The sequence below is a fragment of the Wasmannia auropunctata genome, unplaced genomic scaffold, assembly GCF_000956235.1.
Source record: "Wasmannia auropunctata unplaced genomic scaffold, wasmannia.A_1.0 LD336053.1, whole genome shotgun sequence".
NCBI lineage: Eukaryota > Metazoa > Arthropoda > Insecta > Hymenoptera > Formicidae > Wasmannia > Wasmannia auropunctata.
This window is the reverse complement of record NW_012026837.1, coordinates 5,317,935-5,342,524: the sequence shown is the minus strand read 5'-3', so window position 1 is coordinate 5,342,524 and position 24,590 is coordinate 5,317,935. Positions and strand designations below refer to the sequence as shown.

The 24,590-nt window shown below is 37.7% G+C and overlaps 1 protein-coding gene across 3 annotated transcripts in view; it reads right to left on the bottom strand.

Annotated features, from left to right (window-relative positions):
- Nucleotides 1–24,590, bottom strand: part of LOC105451240 (neurexin-1) — a 214,553-nt gene that overhangs the window by 48,310 nt on the left and 141,653 nt on the right. For 2 of the 3 annotated variants that reach the window (XM_011691576.1, XM_011691577.1), the window contains exons 9-12: nucleotides 16,138–16,209; nucleotides 4,539–4,646; nucleotides 3,081–3,273; nucleotides 17–208 (exon numbers count right to left, since the gene is read on the bottom strand). In XM_011691576.1, the coding sequence (XP_011689878.1) occupies nucleotides 17–208; nucleotides 3,081–3,273; nucleotides 4,539–4,646; nucleotides 16,138–16,209 (565 nt within the window). The remainder of the gene's footprint in view (nucleotides 1–16; nucleotides 209–3,080; nucleotides 3,274–4,538; nucleotides 4,647–16,137; nucleotides 16,210–24,590) is intronic. The other variant, XM_011691578.1, reaches the window with a different exon arrangement.

Genomic DNA, 24,590 nt, shown 5'->3' with positions numbered 1-24,590 from the left:
AATTTAATTCACTTACCCGAATCCTGCTGCTGCGCATATCCCGCGATGTCCACTGGATGTCCATTAATGACGAGATCTCTCATGCAGCCCACGTAGCCTTGTCGAAGGGCGCCCGTCCACAAAACGGGCGGAACGGTTAAGGGCGCAAAAGGCGCACCCACACCACCGATATATAACAAGCCATCCAAGTCTAATTGCGTAGAGTCTCCTGCCAGCAATTAATTGCATTATTAATATGTGTTTCTTCGTCAAAAACTGTATTATAAAGCGAAAGTTTATAACAAATATATAAGTGTATATTTATTTAAATATTTAAAATAGTACGTGAATCGTGTACCACTTGCATGAAGTAATTTTGATATAGACTTAAACCACAGTTAAGAGAAATTAAAAAAAAAAGTCGACAAAAATCATGAAAGGCGTTACACTTACAAAAAATTTCAATTATTTTCAATAACAGGACAAATAATGAATAAAGGAACAAGCTATGTAGCGTGTCGATCATATTTAGCGTGCACGATAGATCAATTAAGACTGGCGTTTAATAAATTGCAAAAATGTATACGCCGTGACATCAATATCGATGTTAAATTAATATCGATTCCAAACTTTTATGGTACATCGACAAAATTGGAGTTTCTGATATCATCAGTGTAAAACCTATACTTTCGACATATGGTATTTCGTGCTATATTGAAACTTCTATGTATGTACTTTAGAAATAGAAAGCAGTAAATTCAAAATTTACTAGTTCCGACGCATTTACATTCCAGCATACCCTTTCTTATATTTATTGCCCTTGTTCGCAAGTCGAGATTTTGTTTTCCTTTATATCGCGGTTAAACAAATTATTTCTCGAAGAGAACGCGAAAGCCAAAGATCTTTTTCTGCGCCCGGCAGTAATCCGCGTTATTTGCTCGCGGTTTTACAGGGGCGCAAGGATGGAATTGCTCCAAGCTACGTTGGTATGATTCAAAGGAGAGTTTTGTCGGCGAATTAACCGTCCGTGTAATTCGGCTAACCGCGACAGGCTCCGGTCGTGGTAAGATGAAAACGGTGACAGTCTGACTAAAGTTATAAATTTATCTCGCGAACGTTTGGTGCGAGAGAACAGAAAGAGAGCGAAAAGAGAAATAGGCAAATAGATATATAAATAGAGAGGATGAAAAGAGAGACGAAAGGAGAGAAGTTTATTGCGTTTCAGGGACAATTTTCCTCGAACAACAAAATTCAATGCAATCTGCCAATGTAATGAATAAAACGTGGTATATGTAAACCAATTAATAAAGTAGGTTATCGAATGTGCGTGTTTGATTAACGTAAACTGATTTCATAATATTCTTTTATAGCGTATTAAAATCTATTGCTGAAAATAGCACGAAGTGTGATTACCAGATTCGCAAGATTATTTTAAATAAAAAAGGTATTATATTGAATTTGACTTTTAACACGTAATAGTGTGTGGCAATGGTAAATTGTCTGCATTAGCCTGCTTGAAAAAGAAAAATTGAGAGAAAAATGTAGAGGGATAGAGAGCGCAGAGGGAAGTTGCTGATGAGCGGCAGAATTAACGAAGAGCGGAAACAAACGGATAACTTAGTCCTTCGCTCGGCGAATTTCAGAGAAAAAAACCTACCATCGTTCTACATAGTTAATAATTTGTCTGTTAATTAATATTTGACTCGGTCGGATCAGGCAAAAATTGACGTTACCGGTAAATTATAAAAACGTTAAAGTATCCGTGTACATATACCGTTACACGTATATAACGAGGATAACAGAAAATATATGATCGTTCAATTCAGCCCAGATAGATGTTCTATTAAAACGTGTAATTGAAAAAGTGAAGTATCATCGCCGTATAATGCACGCTCTTTTCTAAATATGATGGCATTTCAATTACGGGGAATACGCTTAACATGTTCGTTGCGTTTGAAATATACGCGGATGTGCGTGCGAGCTGTTACGGATTCATCGAATATTCTTCTTGCTATAGATTCTACGACTAAATCGAAATAATTTTTTTTTCTAAATATGTCGTGGCACTTATTATTTGTGTAATTAATGATTAAAAATAAGAATTTCTTTTTAATGAACCAATTTAAAATTTAAATATTTTATTTTGTACAGATAACGAATGAATTGAAATGTATGCTAAAATTTTCTTATTTATTTTTACTCTTTCCTAATTTAATGTTACTATCTCCAACGCGATTTCTCTATCTTGCTATTGGCATCACACACTAGTCTTCAAGTTTGTTAAATCTTTTCTTGAAAAAAAAGTCCGCGGCAATAAGCACTGCAGTAACATCTCCAGCGAGCTAAGTCACCGTTATCTGCGGGAGGATGTATGGATCCTCGCTGTCTCAATGAAATTCTTTTTATCGTTTTTGCGGTATCGTTCACGTGTTTGCGGCCGTACATACGTAGTGCTTTATCACTTAGCCGTGGTGCGGTGAGTAAATTCTGGACACCGCGGTCCACCGACATAAACGGTGAGCTGAGCGGGCCGAGCCACTCATAATTCAGAGTTACACGCTCGAGGACACTTATCTGCCAGGCCGGGTTAGACACTTTATGTATACGGTGAGATAGCTCCCTTTTTTTTTTTTTTGAAAAACTGCTACTGCACGCATAAATACGCGGCGATAGGCATCGGCAATTCATCGATGGTGTAAGCTCGTGTTTTAAGAGCGTTCTTCTTTCAGAATATAAATGACATCACGAAATAATTGGATATAAATGATTATTAATAATATCTTCTGCAGAATATAAAATGACGTCACGAAATAGCGATTGATATTTCTTCCTGTTCATATTATCTTCTTTATATTATAATTACACATACCGTCGTGTTGATAAAAAAATAAAAAATAAAAAAAGTAAAAAATTAGACCCTAAAAAACCCTTCAGGGTCCATTTTCTTTCATTATCTCAAAACTTTTAATTTTTTAATTGTGTCTTTTCTGCCAACGCGGTGATATGCGTTTTCTATTTTCTTTTAATTATCTTTTTTTTTTTTGTATCGCGTGTCCCGAGAAGATGAGATGTTGGGCAGAAAGATCTACATTCTTCATTACCTGGCGTACGAAACTCGACTGTATTGCTGTCGACAGTAACTCGACCGTCTCTCTCGACTCTCCTTAGGACAACATCGTGCCAAGAGCCATCATCCACGCGTGTCTTTGACGACCTTACTTTAACGGAGCCGCTCCCGAGGTCAGCGTGTAAATAAAGATGTCCGCCAAGAATCTCGAAGGCAAACAGATCTTGCTGTAATAAATAGAAACAAACCACAATTTATATTACGATATTGCCACTTCAACGTAAAATAAACCCCGTTCCCACGTGCACACGCGAGTTTTCCACAGTCCAAATACAGTCAACGTATTTACTTTTATCGTTCGTTAGATTTTCTAGTAAAATTTTATTTAATTGATATTACCAATTTGAATTTTAATAATATTTTAAACCAAATTTTAATAATACTTCAAACAAAGTTTAATAATACTTCGTCTAAAGAGAAAATAGAACAGGAAGTTTTTTTGAATATTTAGCCGAATTATAACCAAATATAAAGAGATTTGTATTTTTCATCTACGTTTAAAATAAAGAGAAGTTCATTGTCGTAATTTATTGAGTTTCTGTTATTCTGGATAGATGGATGAAGATATATTATGTCGGGCGTATCGTTGTTGTTAATAGGATTACGGTTAAATGAAGATGTATTATAGCCCAAGTTTACCAACCATCGAAAAAGACTTGTCAACTTTGGTAAATAACGTTTGCCAAATAACTTTATACCGATTCGCATCTTTTTAAATCTACGACTCTAATAAAGAAAATATATAAAATATAAGCTATATAATAATTATATAAAATGTCTAAATTGTATCTAATTCTAGAAATTAATTAACATATTCATCAATTCGTTTTTTTATAATAAAAAATTATTAAGTTATCTATCATTGCAATCATGCTTAATTCTTTCGCATCTGGCTATATTTATTAACTTAATCAAAGAAGAGACTAATTACAAAATTTGTGTCATCCAAAAATTTGATATCTAATGTAATTTTATATTTAAAAAAATATATATATTTGCTATTTTAGAAATATCTCAAAATACGCCAATAATCGTAAAATTCAGACGCGAAGGTCGCTGACCGCCAGAACTCATCGATCGTCGGAGTGTCACAGGAGGGTGGAGAATTGTGCATCGATAATTAAATTACTGTCAGTCGAGTGTGCAACCGCGACTGAAATGAGTTTTGGGACAAAAGCGGGTTGTTATTTCGAAAAACGTTTTTAGTAGCCAATAATTGTTGGACACGTAATCGCACTTTGACAGCCGCATTTGGTTTTATTGTCCAAGACCCTTCTCTATTATTCCACTTTTTTTCGTGTACAAACAGATTACTCGTTTTTCATTTAAATAAATATATTAAGAGAGAATTTTAGCATTTCACCTATCCGTCCATTTCATTTTCTCGACAATTGTCGCAATTAAAAGGTAGCTTGAATAAGAGACGACGTACCCTCGTGTGCGCTCCGCTGCGGCTGTACATGATCAATCCATTGGGCTCGTTGGTACGAATTTTGAAGGATATAGTCCCGGACTTGGCGGCCTTCCAGGGTGGCAGAACCTGAAACAAATGAGACAGATGGTTTCTACTACGTCGCACCGGGGCCTGAGGAGGAAAAAAGAAGCGGTGCGGAAGAGCGGAATGGAAGAAGCCGCGTCGTCCTCGAGGAGAATGGACGAGCTAGCCTTGTCGTGCCCAGCATCCGCAATCTCTACGTGCAATCTTACGAATCCGCCATTCATCATAAAGCTCTTGAAAGAATCAGATCACTCGTTTAGGCATGAGCGACGGCGGGTGAAATTATCGCGATCGGTAGAACGCGTATGACAATTGCAGCGAGACGATCGCGAACGTCTATTTACGTGCTTATTCGAAATGTCGCGAATCGACATATTCTAAATTTATGTTTTTTTTTAGCCGTCACTATACGGATTCAATCGATGCAAATACCCAATCATAAAATTCGGATAACTATGCAATTGATATTTAAAATTTTATAATTTATTAAAAGATTTCGATTGCAGATTCTAATTGCTACTTTAAACTTGATAACGCGACGATTTTAATTACATATATAAATGAATTGATGCAAATGCATATATAACACAGCTGATCGTTCACGTATAAATTATTCTAAGAGATTAGCCGCTAGAAACATAATTCATACGCATGCACGCACACTTACATACACATATTTTTACATACCTTCAGATTGTCATATAAAATCTAGATTTTTTTATTAAACATTTTTTTCCAGTACCTATATTGCCTACAATATTTCAAATAGTTTTCAGAGATATTTGCCTGTTGCACTTTTACCAAATGCAATAGCCGTTCCTTTATCAACCGCGTCTGGTGAGAATTTTTTTTTCAGAAACCAAATATTTCAAACGGAAATGTCTTTTTTCACACGCACAGTACAATACTTGTTATGGCGACGGTTTAAAGAATCAACAATGTCCGAGCGACGTGCGTTTCCTATATCTGTACGAAATACAGAATAAAAAGTGTGTGTCTTTGCAGTAGTTTCCAAGTATAAAACTCATTTTGCGCGCCAACCGTTTGCGAAATAATAGAACGTTGACAAACATGCGTGGAGAAAAATCCGAGAAAATCACAGAATTGCTGCCGTAGTGAAGCGAGCGATAACACCCACACGTACAGACGCATACACACGCTCGCACACATATCCACACGCCGAATGTCCCAACGAAATCGGGGGAAACAAGGAAAAAAAAATATGTCGCATTCTGTACGGGCAGCATCGCACAAAGACCGGAAATAGTCGGTCGAAATAGAGGGTTGCATCCGTATATATTGCGCGCAGAGTATATGTGTGTAGCCCGTTTCCGCATTCGCGAGAATGAACTATCCAAATTTAAATAAAAGCATCCTGTTGTTCTTGTGCTATTTTTACCCTGCCGCATTACTTTTTATAGGTAATACGCGACTCCCTCTCATTAGCCCAGACGACCTTTACATTTTCTAATTAATTGTATACTAATTCGTTGATGTTTTCATGAAAAAAAAAATATATATATATATATATGACTGCCAGTACATAACATTATTATCTTTAACAGTTTATTGTTGCGTTACAATACATTTCGTTTTTTCTTGCTATTTTACATATCTGGTGATCTCCGAAATATTAAAAAAAATTCAGTTTTCTTTGGCGAATGCAAACTGATAAACTTAATTAAATCGATTAAATATACTTCAATGCTCTTCTTTTATATTGCAAGATTTCGTTTATTTTATTTATTTCATTATCAAATGGTATGAAGAAAAATTTCAGATTTGGTCTCGTAGAGAATAATATTTTCGCAATCGCGACAAAATGCAGAAAACGTGGAAAACAAATGAGGTGTGTAAATAATAAAATACACCGGCTACAAATCCGCCTCGTCTTTTCTCGCGTAAATCTCCCCCTTCCCCCTCGGGGTGCATCTCTTTTATTCGATTTCGCGAACAATCGATGCAGCTGGGAGAGAAAAGTGTACGACGTGCCACATTATCCGCTTTGACAGTCAAAAGTGATGCAGCCATATTTAAAGTCGCGCGACGTTATACGGTCAGGTGCGCTCTTTGAATAATGCAGAGCACGCCTAACCGCTATGAATCAGCATCAGACGAAATGGGTCCTCCCGTTGTAGCTCATACTTCTTCTCTATCTTTTCAGCTCCGTAAAGATTCAGCATAAGCAACCGCAAGTTGCTGCCGTGAAAATGCACGTCTTGTTTTTCGCGTTTTTCGCGTGCCAAACGATTTGCTGCTTTATTTTGTGAAAGAGACATCTTTATGTACGTATCACGTCATTTTTATAATTAAGTGCGTAATCCATCTTTACAAAACGCTGATAATTCAATTCGACAGTTAGATACTACCCGTTTCAAGTCATTTGTCAATTCTATGCGGACAGTATATTTATCGAATTTAAGAGAGATATTGATAATGTAGAAAATTTATAAAAGGGTACCGAAATAAAGCCGAATTTGGGTCTCTGGAAACGAAAGGGTGTAGATATAATGCCTTATAAATTTATACCAAGGAAAGGTCAAAGTTCGAAGAGCAATAGCGATGAAATAACACACAAGAGAACATAATACAACATCTCTTTTATAATTAAGACGAGAACAGCGGGGAGGCATCACCTCTATTGTAGGGGATCATAATTAAATGAGGCACCTCGTGAGATATTCGCAATCTAAAAGAGTTGTCAGAGAGACGGGCTGGCTACTTTCCATGGTTTTTCCTCTTTTCTGCCCATGTATTTCTTTTTTTTTTTTTTTTAGTTTAAACGCCGTACGGTAATTAGGCCACTCGTACAGGCCATCTACGGAACAAAGGACACGGCCGGCAATATTTTCCGACCGAAACAGAAATGGACAAAGGATTTCATCCGTCGCCGTTAATCAACGTCTGATGAGATGGCTCAAGCTCAATCCCACCACCATGTCGCTCTTTAAATATCTGCTTCACGTAATACGTATATTTAAATTCAGAGATAAACGGCGCACGTTTCGGGGCACGAAAAGCGTGACCTGAAATGAGCGTGACGTATTGGCATTTCCTTAATTTTTTTTTTCCAACGATATATTCTTGATAGACTAAAAATATGCACTAAAAAAAAAAAAGAGATACATCTTAGTGCTGCAAAATTTTTTATTTGCAAAAGAAGTGCACTTATTGTTAGTAACAGATATCTTGGATGCCATATATTCCAACTGTAAAAAGCCACGATTTGTGAGAGGAGAGAGGGAAACATGAAGGTAGCACGCGACACGGTAGGAAGAATAAATAATAAGTCTCGTTACCGAGAGTTTTCGGTCCGGCTTTCCATCCAGGGAAATTAGCCCCGCTGTCATGAAACTCCAATTACACTTTCGTGCCGCCAGCGTGTGCGCGCGCGAAATCCCGCGCGTATTCCCCGGATGCTCGAATTTCGTACCCGCGGAGAAGAATCCCGAGTAGAATAAACAAGCGTACTCTTTTTTTTTCTTTTTTTTCAACGAAAAAAGCGCGATAACGGATAAGCGACCAGGAAAGCGACTCGAAGGATATTAAAAGCACACGACCACCACCGGTTCTCTCTGCAGCCCGCGCGATCTAAAATCCCGTTACTGAAATACTATACGGACATTATGTGCATCAGTACGGAGATTCCAAAGAGTCTTGAAAATACCGAAAGTCCGCGAGAGATTGATACCGCCCGCAGAAGCATCCACACGCAAACGGAAAAACTTTTTCCAATTTCACCTTTGGGAACGAACCCGTAACTCGCCGCGAGACTCGAGACGGTTATCTTGAACCTGGAGAAACTTCCTCTCACAATACGAAGAAGAAAGCGCGGTTCTATGCATGATTTTCCCGCGTGCACGTGTGGAAATTCGACGCGAGTACAATAAAACGTCCGCATATCTAGTTTTAGTATGACACTGACGCGCGCTCTTCTGTAAAGTTAATATTGGTACAGCACTGCACTCTACGTCTCAATTAGCATTAAATGTCAAATATCATACGCCAGACTGGGAGTCCTTTTGCGCGGCACAACACACCGTATGTCTTCGAATTACTTTTGCACATGTTAAAATTATCACCGTTCTTGGTCCAACAACGGGCCCCGTCTGTGCATGTGTATAAACGCGGAGTCTCGTTCACTTTAACGCTCCCGCATCAATATTCGATGTGCCGCGTAACAACTTCTGCGGTAATACCGTCTAAATAACAATGAATATTTCAAAACGGAATACGTCGTCGACGTCCCGAGCAAATACTTAGGAATTAAGCGCGTACGTAATTATTAATCCGCTATATATAAGGGATAGAAAATCGCAAAGTTGCAACGTTCGGACAAAGACGGTAACAAGATCTAGGCCGCATACGAAATATAACTGCAATAAATCTCCTTTAAGTTTCATGGCAATCTTCCTAAATTTTTTTTCCCTCCCCCCTCTCTCCCCTTCCCGCTGAAGAATCGAAGAAATCGATCTCGAGTGACTCGTTCCTCGGATGCCATATCTTCGGGACTCTTCTTCGGGGTACTTCTTACGTTTCTTCCGCCGCTCGCCGGAGCGAATATCTCTCCGAACAACAATTCTGAAGAACGCGGCAGAGAATACGGTACTTCTCTGGTATTTCTGTCTCTTTCTCTCTCTCTTTTTCTCTTTCTCTCTTGTTCATTCCGCGACTTTTTTTGTTCTCACTTTCAACGAGTTTCCGGAGGACACGCGTTACCGTCAAAAGCGGCTTTCAACGGTGATCCGCCTTAACAAACGGACTGCGCGTCGAGCTGTGATCCGGAACGCGATCACTTTATGATCGATCGCATCGTTTTATTAACTGCGAAATTTGAGCGTTACAATAATATCACGCGTAAAACGTGCAATTCGTGCAATTTGCATAATTATATAAATTATCGATTGTCCGATTATCAGCCAATATACATATACATATATGTATATATATAAATTAACGGGTAAACAGCACATCGTGATAACCGTACATTCTGCGCGAAAATGAGTACGGCGCGTATTGTAGTTAATATAAATTTTCATGACATCATTTAAATAGATATCCGCAAAATAAAATATTATATCGCAATCGAAGGATTATATCGTTCTCTGATTGTTTCTTCAGTTGAAATATCGTGTTGATCAACGTAACGGTAGGTCTGTCGCCTTTAGTATTTATAGTACTATGTACACTATTAAATCTATAGTGTCAAATTTGATCTTATTTAAGTCGCCACTGCTCTTATTAATAATAACTATTTTTAACTAAAATAATTGGAGAGTTAAATCATTCATAACTGTTCATAATTTAACCCAGATTTGGGTTAAATTCGTTTTATTTAAAAGTAATTATATTGTTTTTGTTAAAAATAACTATATATATTAAGTAGGAGCAGTGGCGATTTAAATAGGGTTAAATTTGACACTATAGAAGTGTATATTGCAATTATATAAAATAGTGCCCATACACGAAACACACGTTACGACGTCCCGTTTACGGACGCGTAGACTCGATCATGGATCTCGTTACATCTCGGAGATTCCTTGAGAATTATGCCGCAACCGGATATCTCATCCGTACCCGAGGCAGCCGCGCCGAGAAATTCATCTCCAGCTTTAGACCGCTGCACAAAGTGGCGCTTCGTCGAGGATATTTCATCCTGAAACTGGCTACACCCTCCATTCACCCTTCCGTTTGCCCGCTACGCCTCGGCCTTTCCACGAAACTCTCGACCGAGCAGACGATCAATTAGAAAAGTTAAATTACTTTCTGAAATAAATTATTTACTAATCCGCGAGTGACGCCCTTTCTTGCCCCCCCTCCTCCCCACCCTTTCATTTTACGGTTCGCCAATTCTCTCGAATTCCGTCGCGTCTGTCAGCGAATGTCAATTACGATTATGCGGGTCTTATGGCGAGTGTTGCCGATAACTTTTATTTTACTGCGGACACTGTTTTAGAGTGTTTAGAAATAAAAAAATCTTTTCTTCATGTGATACCGGAAGAGAGAGATCGTAAAAGTTTATGAAATTATAGTGAAATCACTTTAATGCAGTAAACTGTATGACATTTGTGCGAAGTTTCGGCTGAGAAGTTTTGAAGTCAATTAATCATTTACGTCAATGCTGCCCTCGATTCTCGCTCGCAGCTTGTCAAAGGGATTTTTTTTTTTTTTAAAGCGTCTCCAGAATTGATAAAGAAGAAAAACGAGTCCGGCGCGATCCAGAAAGGTAAATAGACAACCTGTTGTGCAGGTAGGTAGGTCGTGTCCACGTGGGAGTACCTGCCAGCCATCTGATTGCGTTACACGACCCACGAGGATTTCCAGCGAATGGAAATGTGTCAGCGTGCAGGCAATATCGGGAGCGATCGGATAACATGTCGGAACGTCTCCTTCTTGGCGAACCGATTCTGACGGATTAAGGTCGCCCGGTATACGTATATACACGCTGGCTGGCTGATTAGTTTCCCCAACTACGTCAACGTGGATCGCTCTGGCGGTACCCATCTAAACTAATCGTCGCGCTCTCGCCCCGATTATATGTCGAGTTATTTCGTCCCCGGCCGTGTACATTGCGAAGTTAATTATGCCGGTCTATAGCTAAACGTATGTAGCCTCTCTCAACATATATTAATTGCTTGCAGTTCACTCTGAAAGTAATGCGTCGCAACTTTTTTCAAAAGAACTGTCCCGCAGTGGGGCAAACATGCAGGGGCACGATTCGTACAGTATCTATTACAAATAATTTCTTCAGACATACTGCGGCATATCAAGCTTCTTTCTTTTAATTGTAAAAATTAAATTACCGAATTATTCGGACTGCTCGTGGACGGAGCGGTTCGAATGGTAATTAAAGGTAACCGATTAAAATGACACGCGCGGAATGCGAGCAATAAATGTTACACTTTGATATAACATGTAATGATTTATAATAACGATAACTCGGGATATGCGCGATTGGCGGTTCAATTATCCGCTATTTTAAACGTCACACGTGACAGCCTTTGTACATATTAATTCACGTTCTGTGTTTGCCTGTCGAGCTTGGAGCAAAGCTATCCAGAGTTCAGAAACCGCAAGCTGCTTCCTGCAAGCTACTCCCGAGTCTGATGCGCGAAACGTTATAGCCCGGCTTACAACCGCAGTAACTGTGTCGTGCTCCGTAACACGGTGGCTTTGTTAAAAGTCAAGTGTTTACGCTACAGGGCTCGTATCCCCGTCTTAAAAGATCGATTAAATGATCTCTCACCTGCAAGCTCCATTGACGATGAAGAGCAGGGTCCACGTGAGCGATCAAGAATCCTGAAATACATCGTAAACAGACTCGGGAAGAATCGGTGGAGGGAAAGAAACGGGACTTCCCCTAAAACTTAGGAAGCACGGGTTTCTTTTAATAAATATTTTTGAACACTCGAGTATTGGCTGAGAAAAGTAGAAATTGGGTGTACGATATTTCTCGACATAAAGCGTTTCGTTTTAAGCGATCTATAAACTGCGGCAAAATTTAGGTCAGAACTAGATATAACTTCGATGTGTCGTGTAATACAGAAGATGATAAAATCGGACTTAAATACAAAATTAATGAGAATCCAAGTCAACTCATGTATAGATATATGTACAGATATAATTATAATTATACTTTACAATTAATATTATTTTCTTAATAGGTGATTATTACAGTTATAAAATATATACGTAAAATATATACGTAAATATATACGTAAAATTGTAGAGCAAACTTTTTAAATGTAATTGTCAATTATAAATCGCTTAAAATAAATTTGAGATGAGCACAAGACTCGAAATTGATTAAGAAATGATTAGGAGAATCAAATATTAAGAAGAAAATTTATCAACTGCGTTAATTTTTAAGTGAATTAAATAAATAAAGATATTCGATTCAAAGTGTTTAATTTCAAAAGGGAAGTTCCCACACACACATATTCGAAACCTGAGGATAGCGATAAAAGGAAACGTGATAGAGTCTCGTAAGTTAAAGAAGAAACCTCGAAGAGAGAAGGGATAGGGTGGAGGAGACGAGTGCCCTGGGAGTTGTTGCCGGAATGAGAAGGGGGAGGTGAAGGAACTTTTGGCACGGAGTAATCGAAAAATATATATTCAAAGTTATTCCAAGTGTTTTCTTACCCAGAGCCCCACCGTGTTGCAGCTGCGCAAGAGTTACGATATTGGTGTCCGTGGTTAGTGTGCGCGGCATACATATACGTCGTGGCTTAATAGACGAGAATTTAGGGCGATCTTACTCGCGTGGGATGGGAGAAACAAAGTGGAACGTGTACACGAACGTGTTAAATGTGTGTACCGTATATGTTGCGTGTCTGCATCGTGTGAAACGACTGTGAGACGGGCTGATTCTGGAATTGATTATCGATTATGGTATATTTTGATCGATTTGAAACATCTCTCTCTCTCTCTCTCTCTCTCTCTCTCTCGCTCTCGCTCTCGTTCTTCCTATCCTTTTCATTCTCTTTTTCTCTTTCTGTATCTCCTCGACAGACGTTACTGCATCGATAATACAACGCGCTTTTCCCATTGTTACCGAGTAATGCTGATACAGTGACTATTAAATACTGCAGCCACAGTATGGCATATTTGTATGACTTACAATTAGAAGCAGATTTGAAGGATAGCAGATTTTTTAATAATGTTGTTAGATGTAATGAAGTAAAAATTCCATAAATTGCAGAAGTTTTTAATTTAATCGATATTTTAATATCCGTTTATGTTTTTAATAATATTGATTAATAAATGTATGAAGTCTTTTGCTTGTACGGCTCTTTAATTTATTAATTTTTACTACAAAGAATTTTTGTTCCACAATTATAAATAAAATAACAAAAGAAAAGAAATAATATGTTTGTATTTAATATCCAAAAGTACAAAATTTTCATTATACTCTAATTATTCATTATCATCACATACTAATTTTATTAAATTATGTTATATGAAAATTGTCCATTATAATTATACAGCAAATGAACGTAATTTTTTAAATAATCGTGCTTATTTAAAATTATATTCTGACAGATTCGTTTTATTATATATTTAAACAAAAATTTATTTAATAATTATATAAAGATTAATTGCGAGAGTAACGTGCTATAAAGCCTATAATAATATATTTTAATTTCATTGTCTTTCTTTTCCAAAAAAAATATACGTATATAATTATACAGTATGAAAACTATTTAAAGCAAGCATTTTATAAATTACATTTTAAAAGTATATCACAAAATAAGTAATTTTGCAGTAATATTCCTCGAGGTTTATGTAATACGTCACGAATCAAGTTCACAAAAGAAATCTTAAAAGAAAGAAAACATTTATAAAACAAATTTTTAAGATTTGTGATATTCAATCTTATAATTTTAAAAGACTCTGCTTCTTAGTGTACACGTTTCTCATACAAGTATGTTAATATACAATCACAAATATGTTTCAGCACGACTGGTAACAATGGGGGGGGGGCCAATCGATGTCGATCTGCTCTTTCGTCCTGAAAATACAATTAGACGTAATTTTTGGCGTCAACATGCAGGCGGGTGCATTTCGTTCGTTCTCCTTTCCTCATGCAGCTTGGTGCTCGAGCTAAAAGGCAATTGTCAGACGCTCATTGATCACTCATTCCGTGAGGCAGAGAGGATGATTCGATGAGAAATGATCCGCAATTCGCTATCGACCGGTTAAAATCAGAGAATAATCTTTAATCTGTCAAAAGTTAACCGCACATTATTCGCCGAGAAACAGTTTGATTTCGTTAATCGCGCTCACAGTCATTTCAAGGTAAACGGAAGTGGATTCGAGTTATATGACCGACAATCGATTTATAAACTTGCGCATTTTACATTTTTATAAGAAGATTGATTATCCGCATCTTCATTTCTTTCTTTGTAAAAAAGAAGTAGCAAAGTTTTTTTTTTTTTTAAGAAATAACAAATTTCGGTTCAAATCATACTGTAGTATACACGTGCAAAGATATTAGATCGCGTTGATGACAGAGATGATGATGGTAAGAGGAGCGTAGATTGTTGCGTGCATGTGCAATGACCAGTGGTGTACCTATAGAGCTAGCTTAAGTGTCATGTGCGTATATTATCCACGCGTGAGCTATGTACATATTGTGGCTGATCATCTCCTAACCATTCTCAAGAAGGCGCTAATGGAAAGGATTATCTCGACACGACTATTGATAAGGACAGATTAAACGTTCAACGGAATATGCTAATTATACATACGTTAATTATAATTTAATAATAATCAACACTAACGTTCCAAAATTATATATTTATATATGTTTCTTCACGAAATATACGAAATATACATACACAAAATATAAATTCATAAATACGATTCCGTGTCGTATCAATCATCCTTTTCACAAGCTGCGTGTCTTTTCGATAGGAATAGAGAGAAGAGAAAAGAGAATAGCAGATAGAAATAATAAAGTTGGACGAAGGATGAGAGTCGTAAATAGGATGGATGCATTCGAATATTGAAACATTCGATCGTACAAATATTTTACGTTACTTTCTCATATGAAATCATATGTACACGGATCTCACAACGTCCGCATATTAAAAACTGAATTACTGCTTTACAATATATTCACGTGTATTTCGAACAGCGAATAACTATAAATAACACAACAATTGCAATAATATATTGTAAAATTGTCCAATGATTAAAAAATAATGTTCTCTCGCGCGTTTATCCAAAAATTGCAGAAAACATTGCACAATAAATACGTGTTATTTCATTTAGTTTCATTCCATTTTTTTTACATACAATTATTATACTATAATCTCGACATGATTTTAAAATAAATTATTCATCAAAGTCTAGCATAATTAAGTTATTGAAAATTTTTATTACACAAAATGGTTAGTTTTTCCATTCCTGAATTGCAAACGTTTATATCACTCGTATCAAATATTTTTATAGTATTTTTAAACCAAGCAATATTCTACAAGTTTTCTTTGTAGAGAGAAAACAAAGTTTCTTGGTAAAGGAACCATCATTATCGTCGTAAGAAACAGTTAAGTCAGAAAGTATCGTGCACATTTGATATTTTTGTTTTATCTATTATAAGAATCAATAACATGCCACAATAACAAGAAGAATTCTCTTGATTTTATTATATTGCGATGTATCATACATCTATACATATATATATTTTTTAAGAACTTTGAAGTACTTTTTATTTTTTACTTATTTTTATTTTTATTTTTCACTATTCAGCATCTGTTTTGAAGCTCGAATATAGGAAGTAAAAAGAAAAAAGAAGAAGAGAAAAGAAGAGGAAGATAAAGAAGAAGAAGAAGAAGAAAAAGAAATAGAAGAAGAATGTGCTCTGGTGACCACTCCTCTCTAAGAAGCTAAGTTCTCGCGTGAAAGTTAGCCAATTAGGTATATACAGGTGCGTGTCCGGGCCAAACGAGAGCTCGCGAGCTGAGCTCTCACAGCTTCATCTCTTTCACTTGCTGATTTTTTTTTCAAGCTTTGGATACTGGAGGCTTACCAGGTGGGACTCTGGGCTGGTGAAGGTGACCAAAGCGCCGTGGAGTCGCCTGTTTACTGTTGCTCCGGACTTCTTTAAAATCGGCAGTCCAATAGCGTGCGTTGGCCCAAGTTCGACCACGTGTGGGCGCACGAGGGTCAGCAACATCGAGAATCGATTTTAGAATGATCGGCGTCGCATGTTCGCGCGACGTAATGCGTTCATTGCATGTGGTGCATTTGGCTTTCTACTCGTCGGTGCCAGTTGTATATTTTAAGAAAAATGCTAATAATCGCTTCCGCAATTAATCGCACAGTGCGTGCAGAAATCCGAAATAGAAAATATATACATATAGTATCGTACGTTCGAAATTAATCAGGATCTTCGTCTAGTCTATGGTGATACTATTATAATTTATTTTCTTGTTTAAAGTATTGTTTTAGTATTTATAAAATAATAGCTGATTTAATATTTATGTAAAATAATTAAAAAAATAAAATTATTACATATATCTATTAATTGCGAAGTGTAAAGTGCATTTGATTTTTTTTTCTTTTTTATTCACATTGCAATATTAATTTCACGAAGTGGGAGAAAATCGCGAAGTCGGAGAATGTATTTTGGCGTGAACGACATTTTCAATATTTCGTTCTTTTCTACCAATTTGTCTCTTGCCGCGTTTCAAATGAATTTCTCGTACGCCATTCGTTTTTCGACACGAGGAAGGAAGCTGGGACGCGTGATAGACAGCGACATTGACAATCGATCTCGGAAATTCATTTTCGTCTAGACTTATGAGAAATACTCGTAATTTCCTACCAATTCACCTATGTATATTCGCATCGGGGAAATTCATTTTCGAGCCTATTCTATATTTGAATGACGCGAAATCTTGTCGTCTTTGCGTTCTATTAAATCCTCATAATTCCAACGAAATGAATGAGAAAAGAAGGCAACTCTGTTTAACATATATTCTCATCCAAACTTTTAACTTCTTACTTTACGCGGAGCCGAATGTTAAATTCTAAATAAGTCGACTGCCAAGTTACCTGCGAACGAATGAATTGCGGGCGAGACAATAAAGTTTCATTCGCGAGAGGTATAAAAGTAAGTACGACTTTTAATAGCAGTTTAAGAACGTCCGTTGTTGAGCACATCCCTGGCGGATAAGTCCTCGGAGGTACCTCCTGGCATAACTTTCGTTCACCAGGTTTCGCAGCAAGGGTTGACGCAGTAACCCTTGCTGCGCTCACTCTCTATTGAAAAGATATGCGTATCGCGAGATTCGAGTGAAACTTTTACAATTATCTTCAGTTACTTTTGAAACACTATTTATATATAACGGTATGTTAATTAAAAAAGCTTTTAAGGCAACTGATGAAGCTGTCATAAAAATTAAGGATTGAGATATTTCTGATAAAATCTAATTTGAAGAACAATCTAGATTCATACATGTATCATGAATAGAAATCTAAAAATGTGCGATGAAATATATGTATAACGAAAAATCGGAACGTCAGTTGTTTTTTTTTATTTATTAATCTTCCCGTGCGTTGTTAAATGGGCGGAAAAGAGAACGATTTTTAGATTGTATGAAGAATATATGGTTAAAAATTTTTACTACCATCGAAAGCACGGCGAGCACTTAGCCTAGCTTTCCAAGCGATCTTTTGTAGGACGGAGCGCGCAACGAGCCGTCTCCAGGAACGAAACGAGCATAAGGCGCATCGTTAAACACGTCGCGCGGTATAATGCGTCACTTTAAGACGAGAATTATCTTTCGGGCGGTATAACGAGAGGAGTAAGTCGCTGAAAGTCCCGCGTGACGGGGGGGGAGAGAGGTAGGTTCGTGTCTGCACATCGTGCCCGGGCATTAAGGTGCTTGTCATAAATATGAGGAGACACGCGTTCGTCTTGAATACCCGTAAAACTTCCGCAGCACGAGCCGCAGAGTTCGCGCACAAAATGGGAGCGCGTCGCGAAATTACACGGGCGCAGGTAAATTTGCTCGGTATAGAAAAGCCGCGTACGACGGGCGGCTTCATTCGTAAATAACGATGAGTTTAACGTGCACGCGCGCGAATCTATATACGTGGAAGCGAGACGTGAAATTACGGGCCGCGGGAAAGTGGAGTGTGAGAGTGATAACGATCGAATCGATATTAATGTGTGCCGGCACACATCGAGAGCACCTTTGATACTTTGATACTACACCTTTGAAAAACCAAGGCATCGCGTACGCGAATGACGGAAGTATTACCATGCGAGCGTATTCCGGAATCGGATCTAGGTACACGAGAAATACCTTCGGTGGTATACCCGCGCGGCGGTGGAATAAAATACACCTGTGCCGCGGGATTTAATATCGCGGCCATCTCCCCGTCGAGACGCTTTCGAGACGTCACGTAAGCTCGAGCTACTCGAGGCTTAGCGATTTCGTGACAGATTATGCCGGATTATTCGACGAGCACGCACATGAATAAGAAAATATACCTGGATCTCCGGCGAGACTTAACCCAAATACCAGCCAATTTTGCGCGAGGTCTTTAGAAAATTTCGCCGCGCGCATCCCTTTCGTTTTCGCATCTTTTCTCGCGCTTCTTCTCTGGAAGATCGCGACGTTACAAACGGCTAAATGCCAAGCGGCGCAGAACGCGTACTGATTGCTTGATAAAATATTTCAATAGAATTGCTAGATTTTTCATTCCGTTTTCTTCATTGCGAAGCTTTCAAACTCGACTCGGAGGTTGAGAAATTAACATCGCGGAATGTTTAATTACGAACGGGAAGGGAAACGCGATCGTTACTGATAAATGTAGTTTGTACACGTCAACTTGTATACGCAGGTCGATTATTTTTTTCCCCGGCAATTTATATCACGCTCCTCACAGGATACATTTATTACAATTTAATCAGTGTATTATAATCAGCATATAATATGCAAGCAGAATCGTTATATGCATAAAAAGGCTATTGAACATTTAATGAGGAGCTTTAGTTTGATGATAATTCACTGCCATTCATTAATAATCGAAGACAATGCGCGAGAGCCGTGTTTTCACAACATTATTTATTAAATAATATTAAATTATTTATTGCCCTACATCCCAAAGTGGGACAACGCTGTGCAGCGTATCGCTTACAGCTTACGTGAGATTATCCTTAAAATATTATTTATCACAATGGAAAATATATCTTTGTTTTTTTTTTCACTTTATTTGGCATCTAATCTGTATGTCAGATCTTTAATTAAAGTGCGTTTATATTTTCCGTCTTAATATTTTTAGCGAACAAAAATTACTTATTAAAATTATAGAAGACTTGTTATCATCTCATAAATGTACAATATCCACGTTTGAGAATAAGCTTTTAAACTAGTATATCGGATGTCATTAACGACAAATATGATCAACAAATTAATATCCCTTGTTGTTTGAATGACGATGCATTCGACAACGCCACGAAATTTAGCCGTAGAAATTAATTATTATGCTACCTGTAAACATTACACTCGCCCTTATTAATTCTTGAAACTCGGTCGCCCTCCAGAAGTTCACTCGGTTAATTAAAGCAGCACCGAAAACGGCTGCCGCGTTAATTAAAAGGTGGAAGAGCGTCTTACAACCGTTCTGATTGCTGGCACTATAAAACGGAAGAGACGGTACTCGCGCTCTGCGTGTACTTCAAGGAGAGCTCAAGTCACTCGACAGCGCAAGATAGAACGTAAAAAACATTGATTTAGAAACGCTGTTAACATCAGAATTCGAGGAGAAAAAAATCATATTTTACAAAATAAAACAAAATAATGTTTTATACATTCGAATGTACTGTGTATTTTGTACAAACGCGTGCCTTGTAAGTCAAAACACGTTTCAGAATAAAAGTAATTCGGTAATACAGTACAGATTATTAGATTCTCACCTTATTATTAAAAAAAAAGCCTGTTTTCGAAATTACGTTGTACAAAAATATTCCTCTTAATAAAAATGCTAAATTAAATTACTAAATACCGCATTTCGATTTTTTAATCGTTCCTACACAGATTTCCATTTTGAGGCAAATGATCACATGTCATTAATTTACGAGTTGAAAGTAAGTGGAAATGAAAAAGACTTTATGCGAAACAAAATTCAAGATTAAAGCTAAATAATGAAGTTTTATTTTTAATTTAGTATCAAGTGGACTTCGAGGATATTTAATACTGAAAATTAAAAAGTTCTGAAAAAGTGTAGAGTCCAATTAAACTTTCCCTAAGGAAAAATCTGTCAAAGAGTGCGCTCCTAAAGCTTGGCGACCTCTTTTAAGGTCGCCTTTATAATAAGATTTATTTGTCAGAGTTGTTCTTTCTACTCATTGTTAAATAAAAAGATTTAAAGAAAATAGTTTCGCGTATTCTTTCGTAATAACTCAGGAAGGAAGTGTGCTTTATTGGAGAATTTCCCGTTATGCAATATGGACCGAAGGGAACAGAGCATTTCACGAGTTATTGACTGATTTATCAAAATCATCGTCGATTTGTCGATTGAATGCGAACTCATAATTTCACTGAAAATCGTTAAATCCGCCGGTGCAGCGCGCAAAATTTACGAATGCGGCCTGGATTTACCCACCGACGGAATCGTGACTCGTAACTCTCGATCACGCGTGACACGAGGTAACGATCGAGGTGAACCACCTACATTGCACAATGCGAACACGTAATTACTTAGAAAGAGCAGCGTGATCCATGAAAGTATGGCATTATTTAGCTCTAACTTGCAGTCAGATCTCTTTTAATAAATATTTTATGATCTTATACCTTTCTAATAAATAATAATTAAATATTTCTATGTATTATTAGATATCTATTATTATAGACCGATGGTGCAAGTCCATTATATTTATTTAATCGAATATAATTTTAAAGTAATTCTTATCTCAAATAGCCTTATTAAATATTTGACATATTTTTCCATTAATAAAACAATTTTTAATCCCTTTTAAAGAGGAGGTGAGAATATTTAATTCAATAATTTTATTTATGGCATTTAATGGAAAGACAAAAAATATTTTCTAATGCATAAAAAACATCAAACTAATAAGTATCGAGAGATTATCGACGCATATACATCGCGATTCCTGAATAATTCGGTAAATACCTTTGATGATACGCGGCTTAATTGCGATGTCGTTGTTTCGAAGGTACCAAAGCCTCAATATGTGGCGAAGATAAAATCGGCTTATCGCGCGTGCATTGTGGGAAACTTGCGAATAAGGGAAGAGCAAATGCGCGTGAAGGAGAGAAGAAAAGGGCGGAGGAGAGAGAGAGAGAGAGAGAGAGAGAGAGAAAGAGAAAGAGAAAACAAGGTTGCAGGCGGAGACAAGCGGGGTATATTCCGTACTATTCTTTCCCGACACTTTTCCCAGATATAACCCCCGTCGCGAGCTTTCTCGTCCATTTATCCTCGCGGTGCACTCCGCACCCAGTCCCGACAATGTTTTATTTAGCAGGGACGTATATTTTCCGGCCGGCTGAGATTCGTCGTCTATCCGGGCGAAAATGTTTGGAAAGGACGAAAGCGGTCGAGGACAGCAAGAAAGAGAGAGAAAGAGAGAGAGAGAAAGAGAGAGAGAGAGAGAGAGAGAGAGAGAGAGACCGAGGAAGGGAGAAAAGAAAAAAAAGCTACACGGGAGGGAATAAAATCGAAGGGCTAATCTCGTTGAATAACGACACGTTTGCGCCGTTGTAAATGCGCGCGAGACGTTACACGGTCGATTCCCTGTATCTCCCCGATAGAAATGATATCGTAAAATCGCCAATCGTGAAACTGAGCGCGTCAGAGGGAGCCGCAGAACGATCATATCTTGTGCTTGTTCAATTTCTTCGGGAGCGGCGGAGATGAACGCTACCTTGATGGCCGCGCGCTGGTTGATCTCGACGGGATTAACGTCTCGCTCGAGCGGAAACGGAGGAAAAGCGAAAGGAAGGAATTCAGTCGACGTGAAATACATTTCGAGATCATCTGAATCAAATATGAATCTTAGCAGCATTCAGTTCAGACATTCTTACGCGAGATACTCGACGAAAATATCTATTATTCTGTGTACGATTTGAATAATTAACGAAAAGGAGAAAGAAAATGAGGATTGAATCATCCAAATTTCCAGTGAAAATGATCTATGGATTTTTCAGCGTGTAACCGAGGTGTAAAATCTATTTCGAATTCCGCCTCCGAGTCGATAACAAACGGTGGAAAACGCGTCGCACTCGTCACAAATCCGGAGAGTCACTCGAGACTCGTAAGCTTTTTAGCCCCGCCGTTTATAGGCGGAGGAGCAAAATAGGGAGGTTGAATCGTTCTCGAGTTAACCGTGCTACTGCAGGGGAGAGATGGGAAGCCGGGAGGGATTGTGCCGAGGAACAAGCGTGAATCCGAGAAAGGGGATTCGCGGTAATTCGCGCGTCTTTGCCTAATTGGATTACTAGAGATTCCAGTGTTTTGCTTATAAAGGCATACCGTGCATTCCCGGTCGGCCGAGCGTTTCCGGTGTTCTTGCTACCGGGGGCGCACTCGATTTTTGCCACGTTAGTCCCGTCGTTTTGTCGACGCGCGCGCGCGCGCGGAAAACAATTCTTATTATTAAATTGTATTTCGCGGCGGAGCAGGCGAAAACACGGGAATTGCGGCGGCGGGATACAAGATTGAATTTATTCGACTATTTGACACGACCGGCATTTCCATAAATCTCTTCGACCAACAACAAAGCAATTTCATCGATCGAACGTCGCGCAGTTAGCCTGGACATTCTTTTGTCGTCTGGGAGACCGTAACTAATTCTATTATATCGTTAAGTTGCTACAAATATAATCTGTACAAGTGATAAGAAAACGCTCGAGAGATATTTTATTTGCACTAGATGCTATTTTTCTCGGGTAATTTTTAGCACGTAAAAGTTGTAATAATAATGCTAACACAAAGAACACTTGGATAATTTTTAAAAATAGTTATAAAATTATTTGTGTCATTCAGTCGAATCAATCATTTGTGTGTTACAATTAAAAAATAATAACTAAAGATTGAGATAAATAATTTACTGCGAGAGTAGAATTATATTTTGCTGTCGCTTTTTCTCTTACCCTACACTCGTGAATTAAATATCTAAGAAATTTTTGAAGAATGATTCTGCTTCTGGCATTCTGTGCATTTTGCATTTGCAACATACACCGCAGGCAGCTACGTAATGTTGCGGAAGTCGCCAGCGAAAACGACTGCAAGCAGGCTAATAATATGTTGCCCAGCTCAGCGGTAATTTCGCGAGTTTTCTACTTTAACTGGAATTAACTTTGCGCTAATGGCGCCTGCTCTGTTGCTGCAGTAAATAACTGAATCGGGACGTCCAGCTTTCGACTTCCCCGACAACGAATTTTCATGATCTATGCAAAGACGCGCAAGGTAAACTTTGTGCGACACGTAAAACTATAAATGTTTCCTTTTTCTTAACGAGCTTCTCAATTAAACAATATTTATATGCGTGTTCCGTGTAATAATAACTCTGTTGATAATTTTTAGACAAAAAGGGAGGATGAAATTAATTTTAAAGATCATTTGACAAATTTATATAAGAAAAAATTAGTAATCACATAATTGTAACATTTATAACATTTATTCTACGCAAACTGCCTGCTTCGTTTTGATGTGGCTAAAAATTATCGATTAATTATAAATCAAGACGATGCGTTAGATTAACGACACTAATTCTAGCAGAAGGTGGGTTGGGACGGATGAAAAAGTGCAGTCTCGTAGTTAGCTGATGCATGTAGCCACGTGTGCAACGGGATAGCTATATGACTATGGTACATTAGATGGCCGAACACGGGAAGTTCCGTAGAATAAATCAGGGGCGCGTTGCCGTGTAGACGAGGAAAATCGGCGTGTAACAACGGCGATGCATCCAACGCGCTCGTACTGCAAATGTGTTCGGCGCACGTAATGCAGCGGAGGGAACAAGAACCCACTGCGCGGCCGTACGTATGCCGCAAAATGTAAAAAAAATTCCAGGCGAGAGATTTCGCAAAACCTTTTTCGCTTTTACGTTGCCGCTGTAATCCGCAGTTGTCGCGCGACAATTTGCAGAACCGATTTTACTATGCAACTTTAAATGACGTGAGACGTCAAATTCATCGCTATGAATATATCGTTACGAAAGAGAATGACGTATAATGATAAGTTTATATACATACATTGTTCTTGATTTCATTTAAAAAATCTATTAAAAATACATCGAAAAATTAGAATATATAATGTATAGAAAAAACTAACAAACTTATCGGATTTTTGGTATGTTATTAACTGAAAGTAAAGCATAAATTATTTCATTTCTGTAACAATTTCGAATTTATTGATAATTTCGACAATTTAATGAGAAATTTATAAATTGTAAAATTGCTGTAAAACACTGATTCGTTAATAAATTATTGTTACAAAGATAAAATA